Here is a 22,483-nt window from a genome sequence, read left to right as displayed (position 1 = left end):
TGTAGTGTAGAGGAAGTTCAACAAAATGCATCCGTACCTATAGGCTGCGGCAACATACTTAAAATAAGACGTTTGTATCGCAAGGTGAAAATTAATGACTCGGTTTTTTGGAAACCCTCTGAAACAGTTGTAATAACATTTGATGGGCAAGTTTTACCAAAAAGGATTTTCATGTGCTATAATGCTCTTCCAGTAGAGATATATATTTATCCTACGATACAATGCTATAAATGCTGCCGTTATGGTCATACCAAAGTTCAATGTCGTTCTAAGACTCCAATATGTTATAACTGTGGAGGTCAACATGCAGGTGTATCATGTGACAGGTCAGATGAAGATCTTCTGTACTGTGTAATGTGTGAAGTCGAAGGGTCCCATTCAGCGATAGATAAATCATGTCCAGAATTTGTGAGACAGACAGAAATCAAAGTTAAAATGGCACAGAGCTGCATGTCTTATGTCGAAGCCAGTAAATATTTTCCTTCTGTTAAGCCTTCATACGCTTCTTTATCCTTTATTGTATTATAATGTATTATCTTCTTTCATAATCAATAATAATATTAAGATGTAATGTTATTTTTGTGTACATATTTTGTTTTTAACCAGCTTATCCTTTTATTTCCTTTTCATGTCTTTGTTTTTTTTCTCGCGTGTAGTTTCCAAACCTTTTACTTTTTTTTTTAATGGCTCTGGCACGGTTTGTGCATTAGCCAGCGTCAAGTATAAGATTTTTATAATTCGTGCTTTTTGCCTTAGAAATTCGACCATGTACGGTTTAGGCACTCGCCCGGTACCGCACAACCCTCCCAAAGGCCGAGAACAAATTTAAATTAAATTAAAACTTGCCCTCGCACCGGGAATCAAACCCGGTACCCCTCACCTAGCTGCCACTTAATAAGACCGCTAGGCTATGAGGCCCCTAAAAACTTTTACTTGAAACTGGCATAAAGTTAAAACTATTGCCATAATATAAAATAAAAAAAAGTAATTGTACATAAGTACAATGCTATTTACTGTAGACCATAGAAAATAGTGTTATTTTTTAAAAGTGGCAGCACTGAGTACATAGAGTTCGCTACTTGAACCAGGGCTGCCAGTTGTACGATTTAAATCGTACTCGGACTACGACTTTTTGTAATTTTTACTCAAGTACGATCGCTAGACCAAGATCGTACAGAAAATGTACGATTTTTCTGTACCTGGCAACATTTCGTAAAGAAACGAATGTACTCCACCGGCAAGTATTATGTTCGGGGAATTCACCAACAACCTAACGTATGCCTAGATCTTTTACTTGAATGAAGACCCTTTAGGCCTAAAGACCTTTTTTTCATTAAAAAGTCTGTATTTGAGTGCATTATTACAAAACTTATTATATATATTCTTGTAAAGACTTGTATTTTAATAGTCAAAAACGTGTTTTTCTCATCAGTCTCGAGCTCCAAGTGATTATATCCTCTTTTGATCTTCATAATGTCTTTAGTGTATTTTGTGTTACTTCAATACGCTTAAGCAAGAATGCGTAGTGAAAATGAAGAAGAGCGACCTACGCCAGGTACACCAAAAAAGAAATTAGCCAAAAGAGAAGAGCTTTCTGCAACAGAGAGGAAGAAACACAGACCACAGAGGTATCGTCCCGATTGGGAAAAATTTGATTTATTTAACGACTGGTTAGGGCCCGGTAAAAACCAATTTAAAGCCAGGTGCACTGTTTGTGACGTCGAAATGGTTTCAGAATGTGGAGTTTTAAAGTTACACTCTTCAAGGCAAAGGCAGCCAGTATTTTTAAAGAAAACTTTCCACTTTTATGTTATATTTTAAAATTTCCTTGACATACGATTTTTTGTAGTTGGTGTACGATAATGAGCTTTTATCAACTCGCAGCCCTGTCTTGAACGCAAGTTATATTTGACATCATTTAATTTTGAATGACGGTAACACTGGACGTTTCGCCTTTGTAAATTTGTCAAGTTTGAAATTTTAAAGTCGCAACGGTTTTCATGTTGCTATTTGGAGTTACTGGTAATCTTGTTAAACATAAACTATAATTAGGTACAGTCTTAATAATCAAAAGGATGACAGACGTTAGGAAAGAAGTTGAGGAGCTTGAAACAAGGATTAAAAACCATAAAGCCTATGGAAAAGCGTAAGAAACTCATAAACATTCGTAACACTGTTAATGACCATGATCCATAACGAAAACACCCAGAATGATGACGTTATATTATAAGTAGTTTTCATTCCAACGTATTTTTTGCTTCTCTTTGACAACTTACAAGTGTGTTATTTACAGTTATTTTTATCATTCTTTTAGCTACAAATGGTCTGCTAAAGATTTTGAACTAGGATCAGCACTCGGTCAAGGTAAATTTGGCCATGTATATGCAGCACGAGAAAAAGAAACTGGCTTACTTGTTGCAATAAAAACATTATTCAAATCTCAGATTATGCACTCAAGATGTGAACAACAAGTTTTAAGAGAAATTGAGATTCAATCCCATTTAAAGTAAGTTTATATTTCATAATAACACAATTATTAATTATTTTTTTAAGAAATAAAATAAAAAATTGTTAAGGTTTTTAGTTTTTACAGCATCAAGTTAAAATTGTTAAGACAATCAAATGTAGAATACAGAATAGCATTCTGTGTGAATTTAAATTGATTAAATCATACAGCTTGTTGATGCTGCACTTTACATTTTTCAGACACCCCAATATTCTGCGATTATTGACTTGGTTTCATGACGAAAGGAGGATTTATCTAGTGGTTGAATATGCCTCTGGAGGAGAACTATACAGACACCTTACAAATGCCCCAAATGGACGTTTCCCAGAACATAAAGCAGCTCGATATATATATCAGGTATACATTGCAATCAAGAAATTATCAGTACTTTATTATAAAACTTATGATAAATTGAAATTTACTTGCAATTTTTTACCATGAAAGCCTAAATTGTTTCATTGTGTGTAAAGTACTAGACTTGCTTTTCTAGTCCAAATTTATACATTAGCTGACTACTGAATCCCAAAAACGTATTTAAGGTTGCTGATGCAGTCGATTATTGTCACAGACACCATGTAATTCACAGAGATATTAAACCAGAAAACATATTAGTGACTTACAGCGGAGACCTTAAATTAGCAGACTTTGGTTGGTCTGTCCACGCTCCATCTGAGAAGTAATTTTTTTCTTTGTTTTTTTATGTAGTGTATTGTTAGAGTAGATTTTGGTTTTACTTTAGGTGCTCATATTATATTAAGTAAAATATTGAAGAGACTGTCATGTCTGACCTGATCAATGGTGCAGCTCAGGCATAACATGCTGATGACCAACTTAACACTCAAGGAAACAGATCTATCAATTTGAGGATGTCCATTCAATTTTATTTGGAATAAAATATATTTTTGTTAAATAATGTATTAAAAATTTGTCATTATAACATTGAGTTTTCTTAAGCAGTTAATAAAAATTACAGGAGAAAAACAATGTGTGGAACTCTTGATTATTTGCCTCCTGAAATGATCAATCGGCAAGTGTATAATGTATCTGTTGACCATTGGTGTATTGGAGTGCTGTTGTATGAATTCCTTGTTGGGAAACCACCATTTGAAAGTGAGGAAGAGAATCAGACATATGCAAAAATTTTGGCTGTTGATATAAAGTTCCCATCTCATGTACCCGATGGTGCAAGGGATCTTATCTGTAAGGTAATTATATTTATTACTATACTTCTTAGCTTTGTCACCTTCATAAATCAATTTTAATTACATTTCACTATAGAAAAACCTGTTCAGTTAAATAAAAAGGCCTTTTTTTTTTTTTTTTATAGAACGGGGGGCAAACGGGCAGGAGGCTCACCTGATGTTAAGTGATACCGCCGCCCATGGACACTCTCAATGCCAGAGGGCTCGCGAGTGCGTTGCCGGCCTTTTAAGAATAGGTACGCTCTTTTCTTGAAGGACCCTAAGTCGAATTGGTTCGGAAATACTTCAGTGGGCAGCTGGTTCCACATAGTGGTTGTGCGCGGCAAAAACTGCCTTAAAACGCTCAGTTGTGGAACGGCGGACGTCGAGGTGATACGGGTGGAATTTCGTGCCTTCTAGTCAAACGTACAAACTTCACAAAAGTATCATGGTGAATTTATTTGTATTAATATTTTTTAACATAACAGGGCAAGAAGGCATCTTCTATTTCACCAACAGAAAAATTTCTAAACTTTAGCTAGTTTATCCATTTGTAGTTTAGACAAATATATTCTACAATCATTATTATTCAAATAATGAAAAGTTATGATTATATATACATTATACAGTCAAAATCTGTAATAACCACATAGAAGGGACTACTCATTTTTAGTCATAAAAGCGATAGTCGTAACAGCCGATAACGTTGTTATTAAGAACCTAATACAATAGAATTCAGCCGGGACCTTTGATTTTGATCAATATAACCGGTATGTTGTTCTAAACGATGTCGTCGTAAACGGTTTTTAATGTATTATACTATATCAAAACTCATTTATGTAACAAGATTATAAATGCCTTTTTAATGAGAACTCAAATGCATTCTTTATTTTTTTCAGTTTTTTAAAGTTTGTATAAAATTAAAGCAATGAGCCAATCCTAACTTGACCATAACATTATTTCAGCTTTTACGAAACTCAAGTGATGAGCGGTTATCACTAGAGGGAGTGAAGAGCCATTATTGGGTAAAACAATTTCTGAAGGTTAAACATAATGCATAAATTTTATTTAGTTATTGAATTGTATTAATCTGGATGTATTTATTAAAGGAATTAACCTAATGTTACTTTTTACATAATTCATAAATTTTCTTTAGTTATTGAATTGTATTAATCTGGATGTATTTATTAAAGGAATTAACCTAATGTTACTTTTTACTGATAGTGAGTAGTGAACAAGCAAGCTTAAAATAACACAATTGAATTTAATGCTATGCATAACAATCACATACATAACCACTAGGTTAACATTGCAACAATAATATTATTATAAAATATATTGCCATTGTTTTTCCTGAGGATGAAAGATACAATGATCGTAAGTACGAAAAACTGCTAGGGCGTATTTTAATTTAATTTAAATAATTAAAACATTCAGCTTAACAATAATAATAAAATAATCAACAATAATAACAAATGATTTTATTCAACAGTACAAAATATAACACTATAGGCTATAACCATATTTGTTTATCCATTTTAAACCCTCGTTTGTGTTACCAGCTGGCTTGTATTCTAAACCAATCCAATCAGTGTAGCCATTACTCTCCAAAGTCTTTAAAATGTACTCATAGTTGATTTCTCCTGGTGTATCTGGTTCATTTCGACTTGGCACTTGTGCTATCTATAAAAATATTAGTTAAGTATGTTACATAAATATAGCATCAACTTACTTACTTTTATACTTATCAGAAGAAATCAGCCTACTCAGAGACTACTGATCATATTTACCTGCACATGTCCAACATATGGCATGAGATTCTTTATATTATATGACAAATCACCACAAATGTGTTGCAAATGGAATATATCCAACTGCAATTTCAAATGCTCACTTCCAATCCTTTTTATGATATCAACAGCTGTAAATAAAAATTTAACAAATTAGGTTGCACTACTTTTCTATTTTATAAGCTTAATTATAATAAATTGAAAATAATTCTACAATATTCCAAATGCTATCTATATAATACAAAGCTGAAAGGGTAGGCCATGGCATTTCTTTCTGATTATATATTTATGTTTGCTGTTGGTTACCTAATTAAATAAAAAATCCAAATAGTTTCCGATAGTTCTGAAGTAATTTATGGCATAAAGCATAGCACACAACAATACTTATGTAACATATATGTTTATGTTATATTCATCTTATAAATACCTCGTTTAAAGTCACTAAGGAAATAATAAGGTACAGAGTGCTGATTGATTGGCTCAATCACCCCTAGCTTGTTGCATTCCCTCAGTTCTTCTGCAGCATACCTTAAATTGTTCTCATATACTACCCAATTAACCTCAGTTACAGTATTTAACTTTCCAGCCATTATGTGTATTTTTGAAGCACCAAGTGCAGTAGCATAGTTAATTGTTTCTTTTAGGTTTTCTTTAAATTGCTTTTCTTTTCCTGGAATAGCTGTTACGCCAAGTTCACCTTTGCTTACATCTCCTGTAAGAATGTTAGATACTTTATTTTACAATTTAAAAATAATTTAGGGTTGCTTACATGGTTAATTTGAGCTTTGGAATATTTTTTTAGAATAATCGGAAAAAAGTAAGTACTGTAATCTATCTCCTAGCTTAGCTTACTTTGTCGCGCATTTTCGTTATTCGTTAATTTTGGGTTACACACAGAAAAGATGGTATAGAATAGTCAAGTATACCTATAAGATAAAGCAATAAATAATCAATCAGTTTTTAATAGCATATTATTATTCTATAATAAAACGGCTAACTTATGAAACTTTTTTTATTTATAAATATACTCACAACATCTATAAACAAACCTGTCTTAATGTTAATGAGAACTTGTTCGATATTTGCGTTTTCTTGAGCTCTTTTTACCTCTTCTATTGTAAATCCCAATGGAAAACCAGTTTCAACAGCCCTAAAACCAGCTTCCTTCGCCAGACCATATCTTTCTATTATTGTAGAACCCTCCGTAAACATAAAAGAAAGATTGGCACAGAACTTCATTTTAATAATTCGGCAATTAAAAGCTTAATTTTACAACCGTCCATTTATATAAATGTGATTGATAATGTTATCAGTTGTTATCTAACCATAACAGCTACTGTGATTTACTAAATAAACAAGAGGTTATGATTGTGTACAAACCGCACTCCGCAGCTGATAGCGAACCAGGGCTGCCGCCTGCCATATGAAAAAAAAGTATGATCGTACATCAACTACAAATCGTATTCCAAGTAAATTTTGAAATGAAAAGATCGTACAACATAAAAGTGGGAAGTCTTTACAAGAGAAAAATTATAAGTTTTATAACAATGCACACAAATACAGACTTTAAATGAAAAAAGTGTCTTCATTCAAGTAAAAGATATAGGCGTAAGGTTGTTGGGAAATTCCCCGAACATAATACTTGCCGGAAAAATCGTACATTTTTTGTACGATCTTGGTCTAGCGATCTTACATGAGCAAAAATGACAAAAAATCGTAGAAGTACGATTTAAATCATACATCTGGCAGCCCTGTAGCGAACTGTCACAGCTCGAACTGACATTTCAGGAAAATAAAAAAATATAATTATTATCCCCAAAATAAGACGAAGCTATACAAATGTTATCGCCATGGCTTACTGCTAACAAACCTTCTTTAACGAAGATGACTGAGTAACTGTAGTTTGATTCCCGGTGAAATTGTTTCGGTTAGGTAATCGTAGTAATGTAATAAAACAGATGTAAAAATCTGTGAATAGCTTTGAAACAAAAACTAAATATTTTTTTTTTTTTTTTTTTCTGCACCTTCATATTTCTTGTAGAGGGGGGGGGATGGGCTCCGGGAGTCTCTCTCACCGCACGAAACGCGAGTACAATAGGGCGAACCTATTGCATCACTTCACGCCGGTTTTCTGAGAGACAGTGGTACTGCCCCAGTCGTGCCTGCCCATTTGGCTGAAGCCCGAAGGCAACAGCATGGCACTCCCACTAGGAAAAAATATAAAAATCAATTTAAGATTTTCTTTTCAAATAGATAAATTTTGAAATATTGCTATAATTTATAGATAGTTTTCTTAAGATTGTTTCTAAAATTTCAAATATAAAACTAGCTGTGCTACAGTAGACAAATATTATTGAGGTATAATACTTTTGAATATCATTATATAAAATCTATTGCTTACGTTATGGGTATTAATTATTTTCTCTTCCACATATACATAATGAGGAAAGGAACGAAACACAATACAAAGCTTACATTTTTATTTCATAATCCATACAATACATTATAAAAATGCAAATAACCAAAATCACAAAAAATAACCCCATTTATAAACTAAGGCCGAAGAACCTTTTGAGTGTATTACTCTCCTGACATTTCGAAAATAAAGGTTTCATACATTATCAAATTGAGACTTATAGGTTTATAAAACAGGCTTAGCTTTCACGAGGTAAAAATCAATAAAAAAATTAACATAATAATTGAAATGGCCACTTTAATGTGTGGTTAACATAAAAGCTGCACAAAACTTAAACATAACTTATACCTATAACTGCAGAATACAAGATTAATTAAACAATCATATACTGTACGGTGCGGCGGGTTTTTGTGAAAAAAATTCAAAAATATACACAAAGCACTAAATGTGAATTTTATCACAATTGTAACTGGGTAGATGTGACTCTTTCTTTCACTTTTGGGGAGGGAAACTTGGAAGTTATTTGTTAGATAGCACTAGACCAAGAATGTGTCGTGTATTTATGGCCGAATATTACAACATATCTGAAGAAACAATTTAGTCTAAAATGGCAAATTTAACAATGAAAACATGATCAGAAAGAAATTGAAAATTCATAGAAAAAATAATTAAAATTAACATTAATTTAATATTTGAAACACTGCATAAATGTAATCTGAGTAGGTAGAGTAAACATATTAATGCGGTTCGAGACCACAAGAGTACTATAACTACCCTAGAATTTTAGTTTGTTCTAAAATCATAGAACTCCTACAATAAATGCATTAACTTTGCAGTTGATATAGTTTTCACTACGGAGGTATTCATGGTTAACTATATAAATATGATTTTTGATATTAACACAGCCATATCTTACTACGTTGTGTAGTTATGAACTTATACTAAGTGCAGGGAAGAGCCTTGAGACAAAAAGCTTTCGCTGACATCGCCAAAATAATAGTACAAATACTCTTACCACGGGACTTTCTCTACAAATTATTTTTCATATAAACGCTGAATGGTTATTGTCTCAAAGCCAGGTATTGCTATACTTCATAGCCACTGTGAAATGCGTTTATCTATGCGGACGTGTGTCTCTAGTCTCGTAACTCTTTAAGGATGACTGAACTGTATCAGAGGTTCATTCATTTACCATTTTCAAGGCAGATGATCAGCCTTCTATACCATCAAAGGCGAAACACTTGACAATCCATTTCATTTGAGTTTAAGGTAATTTTAAAATATTTGATGTGAATCTTGCGTTTAACGAAAATTAATCAACAAAGCTTTTTATAAATTTGAGGACTACTTAAATGATCCTAATCCTTGGGATTGAATTGCTCCAGTTCAAACAATTTGTATGACAATATTTGGCGATTAAAAAGAGTGGCGGAAAGTTTATTGCCAGTTCTTCTTACCCGCTCTACGCCCTTGACTTGCGAACTGGTAGGAAATGTAAATTTACGATTAATTTAACTTGACGATTCAAAAGTGTACTTGGTTACCCACTTGAATAAAGATATTTTGAGTTTGAGTTTGAACTCGGTATAAGTGATTTCTGAATATCACCTTAAGCGTCTCATTTTAAAAAACATTTCCGAATTACGAAAATTTTGTTGGAACCATCTTTCAATAGTTAGTTATATGTTAGCTAGTCAGAGCGGCTATGTAGTTTAGCACTCCTATGTGTTCTTAAACTATTTAATAATTATGAATAGTCATAAAAAAGTATACAATTTGAGCAGACTGTGCCAATACCCTGTAATATTACTTTAATCATAATGCTTAGCTATTATTTCGAGTTTAGTCATGGCAACCTTTGATGGCACGCCAGTTTCTACTAGGCCCTTATACATATTTGGCTCATATACAAATTGTCTGTTACTCAATCTATTTATAGGGTAAAGCAGAATTTCACAATTGTTAGGATTCTTAAAACAGGTTCGGTATTAATATCGGAATGTTAGAACTATGTAACATGTCTCAATATACAGACCAGAAAATACAAATTTCATAACGGTTACACAACCTATCATTATAGAAATACAAAAATGCTCTTTACCAAACTTAGGCAATTTTATGGTGTTAATTAGGTAGCTAATACTTTGCAAGCAAGCGAGACGCGACACCGAGTGACCTGAACAAAAATCTTATCGTGAACTTGATTCTCTGTCGCCAAACAAAGAGTCAAGTAACGATTAAACTGTAATTTTCATACAAATTTAGTTTTCGACTTTCTAAATACTGTTATCTTGACTAAGCCCCCATGTTTAAATGTTGTAATGTTATATTTTAATAGGGTTCTAATGCGAACATGCTTACTAACTATGCGAGTATATCGCTAACATTTCTTCAATAGCTATTAGCAGTTTTTCTTAATTATATAGTTTCTGTTTCAGCCTATTAATTATGTAACTAATATAGTTTCAAAGTTTGTCAGCGTTTCAAGTGTTTCAAAACTTATTCGATTATATCGCGTTTGGTCCAAGTTACCTAAGTTTGGAGATAATGAGCTATTAAAAATACTTATAAATCTATCAGCCTTACTCAAACGTTATGCAAAATTTTCTGTCCTTTTCAACAACACAAATAACAAAGGAACTCCTTAATTAACATGTTAGTATTCGGAATCCTTAAAGCTATCAGTTCAAGCTTAAGCGTAAAGTTGTGGTGGAATGTTCTACCATTCGACTAATCGTAAGGATACGGGGGACTTTGGTGATAAAAGAAAATCGAATTGGACATCAAGTTCGCCGTCGAATTCCACACGCCATTGCTGTATTATCTGTGAAATACAAATGTACAAATTATTACAAATAAGACGCGTCTCCCATATTACGAAAACTTTCACATTCAACATTTCTTTATTTATTTACACTTTTTGCCCAAGAATTAAATAATAATATTAACAATAAGTATTGTCTTTTATTAACATAACTTTTACACATTTAAATTATGTAAAATAATTGTAAATTTATAACAATACATAACTTCAATCCGGTAAAAAAGTGTTTTCATTCACAATAAGCTTAAAATAATGTTCAAAGGGCGACCTTATCGCTAGTAAGCGATCTCTTCCAGGCAACCCTAACATACCTTTACTTCAACATATCGCGATTATTTTTACCACGTCCAACATATTTCTACTAAAAAGACTCAATATCAGATATCTACTTTTATAAATACTTAGTCGTTTTTAACAATAGCCTGTATGAAAACAATCGTACCTTGGCAACCAAAAGATGCAGCTCCATTTCAACAAATCGCTTTCCCGGACACATGCGCTTGCCACGACCAAACGGCGCGACAAGTGATGCAGCATGGGGTTCTCGAACGTCTATCCAACGTTCTGGCAGATACTCACTGGCACGCCAGAAGTTCTCTTCACGTTTGCAGGCTGTCACCGTGTGCGCCAAGACAAAAGTCTGGAAGTGAAGATAGTATAATGTAAATAAGTATAAATACTGACGCAATAAAAACGAACGATGTTAAGAAGCTTAGTTTAATAAAAAACTTTAGTACGATGCGATGTATCTATCTACTATAAATGGTGGTTTCTGGTACTAAACTATATAATATAACTACACTCAAGGGACTGCGCCTATTTTGACGTTACAATTAGTTGCGGTAAAATGGAAAGAAAAATCTGTATTAGAAAAAGAAAATTTATTTCAGACTAGTGTTAGTAATTACATAAAAAGAATTCAAACGCTATTGCGTTGTCTGTTATTTTTGTACTGTACCAGTAGTTAGGTTGTATTTCTTTACTTATTTAATTCATATCTTGCGATACTGAGGCATCTTCGTGATAATGCAAGCAAGCGTGCGCAATTTGATAAAAAAGGAACTGATTTCATGGAAATTTCGGTTACGTACCTATGACGCGTAGCGACAGTCGAGTTTATTTCTCGCTAGGACAATAAAGCGACAAAACAATGTTCACAGCTCCGCAGTTTTAACTAATTTCGACAAAATAAAAAGTACTTTTTCGTATTTAATTGTTGAGGGTGGGTGTAATGCTATGTAGAGTGCATCATTTTATGGAAGACAAGCTAAACCAACCAAAGCCGACGTCGACCAAGTTCGACGCTGCCGATAAATCGGGACACATGGAGTTGACACTGTATTTTTGAAGTTATACTTCTTTAGGCGCGTTATGAAAAATTGATGAGAGTGAAATTTTACGATGCGCACGCACCGTGACACAAAATTAACAGAATGAAGTTGCCCACGAAGATGATACGGCATTGGCCATAATTTTAAAACAACATTCGAATAATAAGATAATTTATGTCACACTTAGGGTCTGTTTCACAATGTATGGATACAGTACCAAATAACTATAGAATACATAAATTATTTGGAAGATAAACTGTGCTATTTGACATTCATCGGACTCATAACTTATGATGGGCTTTATGTGACGAATAGCGCTATCTGACAGTCGTGAAATGCAACAATAGTGTTATCCTACCAAAAGTATAAAATAGCTAATTTGGAACTTATGTAGAACTTTTCCGTACATTGTGAAACAGACCCTTAATGTAAGAGAATAATAATAAATATTTATTTATTAAAAATTTTCAAATGTAAACTGAACTTTATTGACTATAATGACTCCTTTTCCAGTGTTTGATTATTTAATAGTATTTAATTACTACTTACGCGCGTACATAAGTACACGCACCCTTTTTAGTTAGCTACTTACACCAGCGGGAAAATTGTGGCCAGCAATATTCATTGGTTGTTCTAGAAGGCGAGCCAAAAATGGTACAGTGGGCAGGACGCGAAATGCTTCGTTTGTTGCTGCTTTGATAGATGGCGCTGATGACAATTGTTCGATACGGAGGTCTCCGCAAGATGGCAACTCGGATCTAATTTTTTGTTGCCAGTCTGGTCTTCCACTTAATAAATATAGGAGGAATACTAAACTGTTTGCCAACTGAAAACAAGATTTAAAATCTTAAAGTTCAATTTACTTTTTGCCTTTTTATTTTTAATAATAAAAGATTCAATTAATAAAAAGGAAGTAAACATCAATTACAATTATTACAATATAGCAAAAAAAAATCAAATTGACCTCAATATTTTGGCCTAGCTCAGATCACGACAAGGCTTTGTTCCTTTTTACGTAAAAACGCGACCTCCATAGACTAGACGAAACTAGTAACAATTGCACTCACTGTCTCAATGCCAGCCGTGATAAAATCGATGACTGCGGCTTTTTTGTCCCTCATGTCTAGTTCAGGGTTAGCCAATATCTTGAGGAAGATCTCTTGCATGCCGTCGTCTTGCGCCGCGCCGCGGGACCGTGATTTCGCTTCCTCCATTAGATCTGATACTATCCTATCATAACCAAGGAAAGCACGAAGTATAGCTTATCATTTCGCATCATACTAAAAGCCAATTTTTTGTCTAAGGGAGCGTTCAAGTATTACGTAACGCAATTTTTGGAGATTAATGACCCCCCCCCTCCCCCCCATGTAACTCGTAACGTTTTTCAGTACCCAAGTATACCCAAATGTAAGTAACGTTTTACAAAAGGAAAAATAAGTTACGTAATACTTGAACGCTCCCTAAACATGCGTTGCTTTTTAGGTTTAAGTAGGTATTCTTATACTTACCTTAAGAAGTTAAAAATGTATTTGAAAATCAGGACGTTAATTGCGTTATAGTTTACGCATTTAATTTAGCGTCTTATTAATAACTTGCTACGATAAAGTTTTTATAATACATTAAATATAAACTAGATAAGACTATAACTAAGTAATACCCGCGGAGTGTAACATGGCGGCCATACAATGACTTGTGACAAAAATGTTGATAAAATAGATGCTGATATGTGTTTGATCTGTGCTTCAATGACCACGACAAAACATCGAAACCTACTAAATGTTCTAGACCAGTGCCGATAATTTTTGAAACTTAAAAAAATTACAGTAGGATGAAACCCATTAGAAAAGCAGGGGAATATGATCAAAATGAAAGGAAAAATAAATTACGGTCGATCTGAGGTCGGGAAGGGGTAGGGGGGGAGTTTTAAGGGTAAAAAACGGTTTATCTCGATTTCCGGCAAAACTTGTTTTGGTGGTGTTTTTTCGATATTAATTCAAAATAAGGTGAACAAATAAATATTTGTAATCAAATAAATTACAGCGTATTTAGGACATAGAAAGGTAAGTTTTCACCAAATTTCGTTAAAAAAAAAATATTTTTGTAAATGATAAAAATTAAAAACCAAAAACTTGGTTTTTTGAATTTTTCACATAAATTTTGAGGTTATGTGAAAAATGTGTGTGAATACAAAAGTTTTAGATCTTTTTATTACCTACAACTTTGCCATTTAACTTTCTTCGATAGGTCTTGTAGTTTTGCCGGAAATCGAGATAAACCGTTTTTTACCCTTAAAACTAACCCCCCTAACCCTTCCCGACCTTAGATCGACCGTAATTTATTTTTCCTTTCATTTTAATCATATTCCCCTGCTTTTCTAATGGGTTTCATCCTACTGTATTTTTTTTTCACTTTTTATTTATTTTAAAGGCTATCTGCACTGGTCTATTCTGTTATGAATGATTAAATAATTAATGCAGTTACACATACAGTTATGTACGTACTTCTATTTTAATTCTTAATAAGCCTAATAATATCTTAAGTAATCTAAAACAATTTGTACTCACGTATGAATAGTATCCTCACTTTTCACAAATGACTTGTATAACGTAGTGGGTGCGAACTTCCATAATGGGGCGCCATAGTACGAATCCCTTTGAGCCCTAAAATGGGCTTTAACAGCAGTCGCCAAAGTAGCAGCACGGCCAGACATACACCGCTCCAGAAAACCCAATCTTGCACCCAGCATTAATCCACAAACGGCTGTGACAAATTGATTACATTAAAAAAAAATCCGTTATACTTCAAATTTTTGAAGTGAAACTTCTTTATCGGGGTTGGAAAAAAAATTAGTGTAAAAATTTTTCGTTACGCGTCACATTTTTCCGTTACGCGCCATCTTTTGAAGTGAAACTTCTTTATCGACGTATGGGAGAAATTTTATAGCAGGTTACGCGCCATGTTGCTTTTTGAAGTCAAACTTCTTTATCGGCGTTGGAAAAAAAATTACACACATTTGTCACATTTTTCGGTAACGCGCCATCTTTTTCTTGTCCCTTCCACGGTTGATCCGAAGAGATTCGAAGCCATTACAATAATATACAATAATAGTAACAAAAATATATAATAACGATAACAATGATAGTAATACTAATAATTCTATTACAATTAGTGAAATTCTGTAATAATCTTAGTACTACATAGTAGTACAGTAATAAGTTAAAATGAAATAATTGTATTTGTATTCATGTCTATGATAATAAAAGCCTTTTGTTAAACTCTATCTAATTTAACTTTATTTAACCAATTTCTGTAAAGTTGCATATAGTAGATAATTTTTCGAAAAATAAGGTCATAAAGAAGTTTCACATCTTACGTGTGTACACCTAGTACACGCACACATTTTTATTTTAGATTATTCTAGTTTTTTTAATCAAATATGTTTATTGATTGAAACTGATTCTTTATCAAATACCGATCTAAGCTTATGTATTTAATCCACGATGTTTAATGTTAATTTGTACTCCGTTGCAGTCTAAAAATACTTACCTATGTAGATTGAAATGTATTCTTTGATATTTGTTAAAATATAAACTAAAATTCTATGAATTATATTAGCGGTGAAGACTACATCCCAGGCCTTGCTTCCTGAATATCTAGGACAGAAGGTCTAACTAACTGTTACCTAGAACTAGTTTCAAGTTGCTTCCTCATGGGTTTACTATAACTGTAATTTATAAACCCAATACAATATCTTAATTGAAATCGAATTTATGACATGTAATTTAAAGGTAAGTCTAACAGCTCACATGATTTGATTGGCTTTTTTTTTGTATGGTCAATCCTTGCAGTACGATAAACAGGCGAAATGTCTAAAATAATTTTAATTTACACTAAAAGTCCGCTATAGGTTTATTTCATTTTCAATAGCTTTTATAATAATATTCACTACATTATCTAAACTATGTATTTTATACAAATTCTCTTATACAATGTATAAAGTCGTGTAATTAATAACATATACAACAAACATTTAATGTATAAAGCCGTGTAATTAATAACATATATATACATAAACAATGTATATGATTTCACTAATGATATAATTTAGAGGCTAGACCTAATCGAGTGCCCTAATTCGATAGAGTCGAACCTTGCGTCTTATCAGGATCGACTATTCTCGAACTTAACCTACTTACCTATTTCTATAAGACCTACAAGGGCTATAAACTTGTCTCAGATGTTTCGCAAACATCGCGTTCATTTGTTCGAAATACCCAAGTTCGTTTTATGATCACACAACATTTAATCTGTCACATTCTGTCTATTAAGGAATTTTCTTTGTATTAATGTAAAACATTCTAGCATTTTAAGTCATCAGAGTATATCTGATAAATGTACATATTATATATATTTATCATTGCAAACGATTACCAAACTCCCGTGTAGGAAGTAGGAACTCCAATAATTTGCGTGTAAAAGTATGATTAGAAATATATAGTCCATATATTTCTGTTCAATCTGTTACTAAGAAGCCACGGATTTTCTATACAAAATTCTTATTTGTAGAAAAAACTAATGAGTTAGCCTTGTTGAAATTATTGAATGGCGGTAGTTCACGGAGGTTATCAAAATACTATATTGGCTTTTTATCATTCAACGTGTTCCTATTTAAGATACGATTCCATCTTATTCATGTTTTCACATAATTTTGATTATCTCTAAAAAATATATTAAGCTTTGGATTTTGTTTCCTATTTGTTACTTATATATAATACAATGACTTTAATAGCATATAAACAGAACAGAAATACAGATTAGAAATAACTTTTTGCCGTGTAAAAATTGTTTTTTTGTATATATCCAGTAGTTCGACCACTTTAAGTGCGAAAACAAAATCCATTAAAATCTCAAGATTACAGATAAAATATTTACTTGAAACCCATAAATCAGTTGCAGTTATTATGTCTCATTAAAATAAGACTTGCCGTCTAATTTATACGAGGACGTTACAAAAAGTTTGGAGCTTTTTTGCAAATTCATATAAGAAACGATTAAAATATTGTCTGCTCTCAAATATTTCACGTCTTAATTTTCCTTTTTAAGCTACTAGATACAATTTTGACTCAATCGCAATGGATTCGCAATTAAGGACCGATCTAGTCGCGAATCTCCAAAAAATACATTGATTCTTTCCATTTTTCGTCATCGTTTCTTGAAGTAGAGCGTATTCATTTTGAAAGATGGAATAAATCTAAAATCCAAACATAGCCAATTATTGACACTTTGAATTCATTTTATAACGAAAATGTATATTGAAATCCATTTAATTGTTTTTTTATAAAATGATATTAATTTAATGTTTTACATAATTAATTGTTATATCGGCGCGATTGAGTGCTCCAGCTCTCCACTGCACCCCGCAGTCCACCCCGAGACACTGACACAGCAATTCGTGCTGGAATAGGGCCTTAATAATGACGAAAAAGTATAAACTGTCAAGCATGAAACATCTCTTATATTATTGCCAAAACGTAATATTATTTAACGTTCGCCGCCATAGCGATCATAATTTAAAATTGTTTAAAACCCAGAGTAAAGATATGATAAATCTATGTTTGTTTGAAAAGCTTTCGATTTATTCAATGCAGCCCGAAAATGCATTAAACCAAGACTTTATCGTGAAATGTATAAATTATCTATATTTATAAGTACAGATACAAAATAAGCTAATACATACAATAACACGTACAGGAAAAACTGTCATAGAAACTTAAGATAACAATAATTCTTTGTCAATAGAAATCAAGGAAACCAGTAAACCTTATCTTGCACAAAATATTACACATGCGGGCACTCAATCAATTATTCTCCACAATCCTGACCTACATTCACTATCATTAAACTAATATTTCATTCAATATGGCATTCTATCTAACAAATGACGTAAATAAAGACAAGTGCTGATGCAAACGAGTTGGAATTACCGAAAACATATGCATTTTAAATTTATTTTATTTGTTATAATTTATTGGCATCTCGGTGCATATTATGTTGTCAATTTTAATGGGTGGTCTGTGGACATAATTTATTTATGTCAACGCCCGATGGGTTTTGTTCGGCTAATTAAAATTTTAATATAGTCTGTGCTATAATTGAATTTTTTGTGCATCTTATATTAAAATATATAAATTAAATTAATAAGACCTTTGAAATAACAAAAAAATGTGTGCGTGTACTAGGTGTACACACGTAAGAAGTGAAACTTCTTTATGACCTTATTTTTCGAAAAATGATCTACTATATTCAACTTAACAGAAATTGGTTAAATAAAGTTAAATTAGATAAAGTTTAACAAAAGGCTTTTATTATCATAGACATGAATACAAATACAATTATTTCATTTTAACTTATTACTGTACTACTATGTAGTACTAAGATTATTACAGAATTTCATTAATTGTAATAGAATTATTAGTATTACTATCATTGTTATCGTTATTATATATTTTTGTTACTAATGGCTTCGAATCTCTTCGGATCAACCGTGGTAGGGACAAGAAAAAGATGGCGCGTATCCGAAAAATGTGACAAATGTGTGTAAATTTTTTTCCAACGCCGATAAAGAAGTTTGACTTCAAAAAGCAACATGGCGCGTAACCTGCTACAAAATTTCTCCCATACGTCGATAAAGAAGTTTCACTTCAAAAGTTGGCGCGTAACGGAAAAATGTGACGCGTAACGAAAAAATGTTGCACTAAATTTTTTTCCAACCCTTTTTTTCACTTCAATAAAGTAACGCTTTCCTATTTGTTATACATTTGCTTTTTTTTGAATCATTTTGTATACTTCATGTTAAATGCTTTAGTAATACCTTGACATAAGTCGTTCGAGAACAATATATGTTCATCGTCGAAAATATACTATGTACTAAAGCTATAGCTTGAAAAGCAAGTGCGACGTAATATTTCACGCACCCATTGTCAGTTGTCACGAATTTTCCGCAAAAAATTCTCTATCATAATTGTACCATTGAACTTTTTGAAGGTTTTTCATTAGTCATCATCATACTAGAACAAAAAGTTTCAAAAATATATAATCTATTACGCCAGTATCTTTCAATCTAGCCTTGATATTACAATAATGTTAGTCATGGATATAATAGGGTTTCGTTGCCCGTAAATAAAATCTTCCTAATGAAATGTTAATATAGCACTCCTAATGTAGCAACTTTAAACATACTGTTTCTTTATAAAATAAAACATTTGTATCAAAAGACTTGGTTTTGCACATAACCTATGGAGCTAAGGATAGGATTCAGAGTCGAGACTTAACGCTAATTCTTGACTCTGAATCTTAGTACGATGTTATTTTTTAATATTATAATACTACTAACTCATAATAGTTATCTACAAAATATGAAGCTACATTGAAAACTGATTATGACTTGAAGGAATTTAGGAAGATTAATTGTCATATCAATTCTCTTTAGGAAAATTTTAGATAATTTTTTACATTTCGTTACTTCAGAATTCCTATTCGACGAAGGTTCCTTGTCATACACATTTATAGTTATTTTACTATGATCCGTAGACAATAATAGCGGCTTAAGTGCAATTTAACGACGCAAAAGAAAAGCTTGCCAAGGCTGTCTTGGCTTCCAGACCTCTATTAGCCGTATATTGATCGCATTATTACCGGAAGACAACTTCCCCTACGTTTTATGCACTATTTTCTTGACAGTACTTTAATATATTAATTTTAATAAAGGCAACCGCAGCATATTCCCAACAGATTTATTTTACTATTACGTGACTTTTTATCATATTTTCTAGTACCTAATAAGAATTTATGATGCCGAAATATACCATAGATAATGCAGTCATTACGTAAAACTTTAAATTTCAACGATATGCCATACATATAAAAGAAAACCATAAAGCGTTATCTCGGGAGCAGTAAACTTATTTAGTTAGACTATTAAGATAAATAGTTTATCGTTCAACGAAAAAATTAGGGATGTTTTGTTAATGTTTACTTGACCTTATCATGAAGCGTACATCCGTTTACGTGATAGTTTATCTTTCACCCGTCCCAGGTTTTTACCGACGTGTAATTTTTTAAACGTCAAACCCCTACAAAACACCCAAATCTGTCTAATATAGTTTTATTTATAGCACAGATCTCTCTCTTCATCACAATGTAAACACACTTTGTCAGAAAGGGACGACGAGTAAATTAAATTAAATGCCTGACTTAGGTTTTTATGAATGACGGACATAGTCTCAGACGGTCCGGTGTTAAGGTTAAGAACGAATTGAAAGTTATACATTTCACTTTTCACAAAAAGATTTTACTAAAGTGACGGTAATGATAGTTCAAGTTAGCATTAAATAACAATACCGCATCCAATTTTATTTATAAATAGCTGGCCTGGCGAACATCGCCTAACAGTCGATTCTTTATTTTTTTAAAATACTTATTCTGCTATTCGGGACACCGGTCTAGTAAGTAAGATAAAAAAAAGAAAGTTGATAAGACAACAAATACATTATGTCAAAAAATAAAAATTTACCATCCCGGAACCCCTTCACTAACATTTGAACTTTATGATATGGTATTAAAGTTCAAATTGACTTTTAAGTATTATTACGAATATTTTGTATGGGAATATAGAAAAGTGTGGTTTTTAGACTTTTTCACTCAATTTTTTTTAAGTTTTCTCTCCGTAAGAACCATCCTCGTACTTCAAGGAATATTATAAAAAAAAAATCAGACAAATCGGTCAAGCCGTTTTCATGTTATGTCGTGACAACGGAAAACGGGTTTCATTTTTATATATATAGATATGTTTTCGTAGAATATAAAGAATTATAAAGTGACAGTTCTAAAATCACACATTATAATAAAATCGACCGTTTAAAATATTAAAATTATGTCTAGTTACATCCTAACATATCGTCGCCATTTCAAAGTGTCAAACTCGACCTGAATAACGAAACGCTAAAATGACGGTTGACTATGGAACATTTGAGAAGCTTAAGGATCCTGAATTAGCAATATTTAGTAACTATATCAAATATTACATAATTTAACCTACTCAACGCAACACTCAATCATACTGTAATCTCCTACTTAGTAGGGCTCATAGATAAATTGAACAATAATTTAATGACACATAGATAAGTACAAAATAGCAGAGTTGCATTTGAGATTTGCCGCGGAAGTTCAAACGTCAAATCAATTGATGAGCGTCGTGGCCATGATATACAATATTTATCAGGGGTTATTTGCTTCAGACACTTTCTTCTATTGATTATAATAGAGAATCCATATTTCTTGGCCAATCCATTTCTTAGACAGAGTCTTAATCGCTGACGTAGAATAAGTCTCCACAAATGTTTACAGCGCGCCGGAATATATTTTGTCTATTGATAGAGCCACGTACCCCTTATTTCATAAGCTACGTGATATAAACCTAAATTATTAAATAATGTTTTTTTGCATGTATGTAGTTGTTATTATTAAAAGTATACTAGACATGAGGAAAGTAAAACGTTAATGAATTAGGGAGTAGGACTAGGAATAAATAATATATTACTCTTAACATACTACGTATTCTTCAACCTTTTTAGAACGTACATTGTACAATGTAAATTGTAGGGCTACGAGCCATCTTCAGCCAATGCCAATCATTAATCAGACATCATCATAGTTTCATACTATACCACACGTCTTTAACTCTTTAGTCTTTACTCTAAAGGCCGATTTACATTATCTTAGTGTTTAGGATAGTACTTTAGTTGAAACATGTAAACGCTACGCTAAAGAACTTGTCTTTCAAGTTGTACTAAAGCACTCTCCTAAACAGTAAACACTAAGATAATGTAAATCGGCCATAAAGTCTAAAAAGTGGGTCGTAACTCGTAACTCGTATTTTAGAATTTTTAAGTTATTTAAATTTAATTAATAAATATATTTTATTTTATATTTCACTTTTAATAGTCATACAAATTTTAAGCCAAGTCAATGCTATTCGCAAAAACTTGGCTTCCAAAAATAGGAAGAAAAACAATCGTTTTGGAAAGAAAGACCATTGATTCGAATGTTATATGTATAAATTCTACGTCAAAGTGATATCGCGTTTTAGCGAGTACTTAGCGCCATCTAGTAGGTGCTGTCAAAGTTTAATTCCCTCGTCTGTAGAAGTTTGCGTTTCTAGTAAAGGCTACTAAATATTTCTTTTTTACGGTAATATTTATTTGAAAAAAGTAACCCATTAGTATTATTTATAGTAAATAATGTATTAAAAGCATTTTTTTTAGATTAACACAAAGCCTAATTAAAATTCTAATACTAAACCAAATAAAAGTGCATTGCATGCATATTATTAATGTTTTATATATATTAATATTTGTTCCATGTTAAGAAAACATCC

The 22,483-nt window shown here is 32.3% G+C and overlaps 3 protein-coding genes across 7 annotated transcripts in view; 1 reads left to right on the top strand and 2 right to left on the bottom strand.

The window, feature by feature from the left end:
• Positions 1-1,964: 1,964 nt before the first annotated feature.
• LOC125053708 (aurora kinase B-like) lies at positions 1,965-4,808 on the top strand. 2 transcript variants are annotated; one of them, XM_047655207.1, is made up of 6 exons: positions 1,965-2,146; positions 2,315-2,506; positions 2,707-2,863; positions 3,046-3,182; positions 3,480-3,711; positions 4,653-4,808. In XM_047655207.1, exons 1-6 carry the CDS (start codon positions 2,076-2,078, stop codon positions 4,746-4,748), a joined length of 885 nt encoding a protein of 294 aa, XP_047511163.1. In that variant the 5' UTR covers positions 1,965-2,075; the 3' UTR covers positions 4,749-4,808. The 2 variants fall into 2 exon arrangements, with proteins under 2 accessions (XP_047511163.1, XP_047511165.1); XM_047655209.1 differs by having other exon boundaries at positions 2,090-2,230.
• Positions 4,809-5,153: 345 nt separating this feature from the next.
• LOC125053710 (putative hydroxypyruvate isomerase) lies at positions 5,154-6,881 on the bottom strand. Its single transcript, XM_047655213.1, has 4 exons — positions 6,527-6,881; positions 5,905-6,189; positions 5,478-5,608; positions 5,154-5,370 (listed from the first exon to the last, which is right to left on the bottom strand). Exons 1-4 carry the CDS (start codon positions 6,714-6,716, stop codon positions 5,194-5,196), a joined length of 783 nt encoding a protein of 260 aa, XP_047511169.1. The 5' UTR covers positions 6,717-6,881; the 3' UTR covers positions 5,154-5,193.
• Positions 6,882-10,031: 3,150 nt separating this feature from the next.
• LOC125053705 (ecdysone 20-monooxygenase) overlaps positions 10,032-22,483 on the bottom strand; it is a 39,621-nt gene continuing 27,169 nt past the window's right edge. For 3 of the 4 annotated variants that reach the window (XM_047655202.1, XM_047655204.1, XM_047655205.1), the window contains 5 exons: positions 14,613-14,808; positions 13,116-13,278; positions 12,641-12,874; positions 11,160-11,357; positions 10,032-10,717 (listed from right to left, as the gene is read on the bottom strand). In XM_047655202.1, the coding sequence (XP_047511158.1) occupies positions 10,613-10,717; positions 11,160-11,357; positions 12,641-12,874; positions 13,116-13,278; positions 14,613-14,808 (896 nt within the window). In that variant the 3' untranslated portion in view covers positions 10,032-10,612. The remainder of the gene's footprint in view (positions 10,718-11,159; positions 11,358-12,640; positions 12,875-13,115; positions 13,279-14,612; positions 14,809-22,483) is intronic. The other variant, XM_047655203.1, reaches the window with a different exon arrangement.

The sequence above is a fragment of the Pieris napi genome, chromosome 11 (assembly GCF_905475465.1).
Source record: "Pieris napi chromosome 11, ilPieNapi1.2, whole genome shotgun sequence".
Lineage (NCBI taxonomy): Eukaryota > Metazoa > Arthropoda > Insecta > Lepidoptera > Pieridae > Pieris > Pieris napi.
The sequence above is the reverse complement of the archived record's forward strand: the minus strand, read 5'-3'. Positions and strand labels throughout refer to the sequence as shown.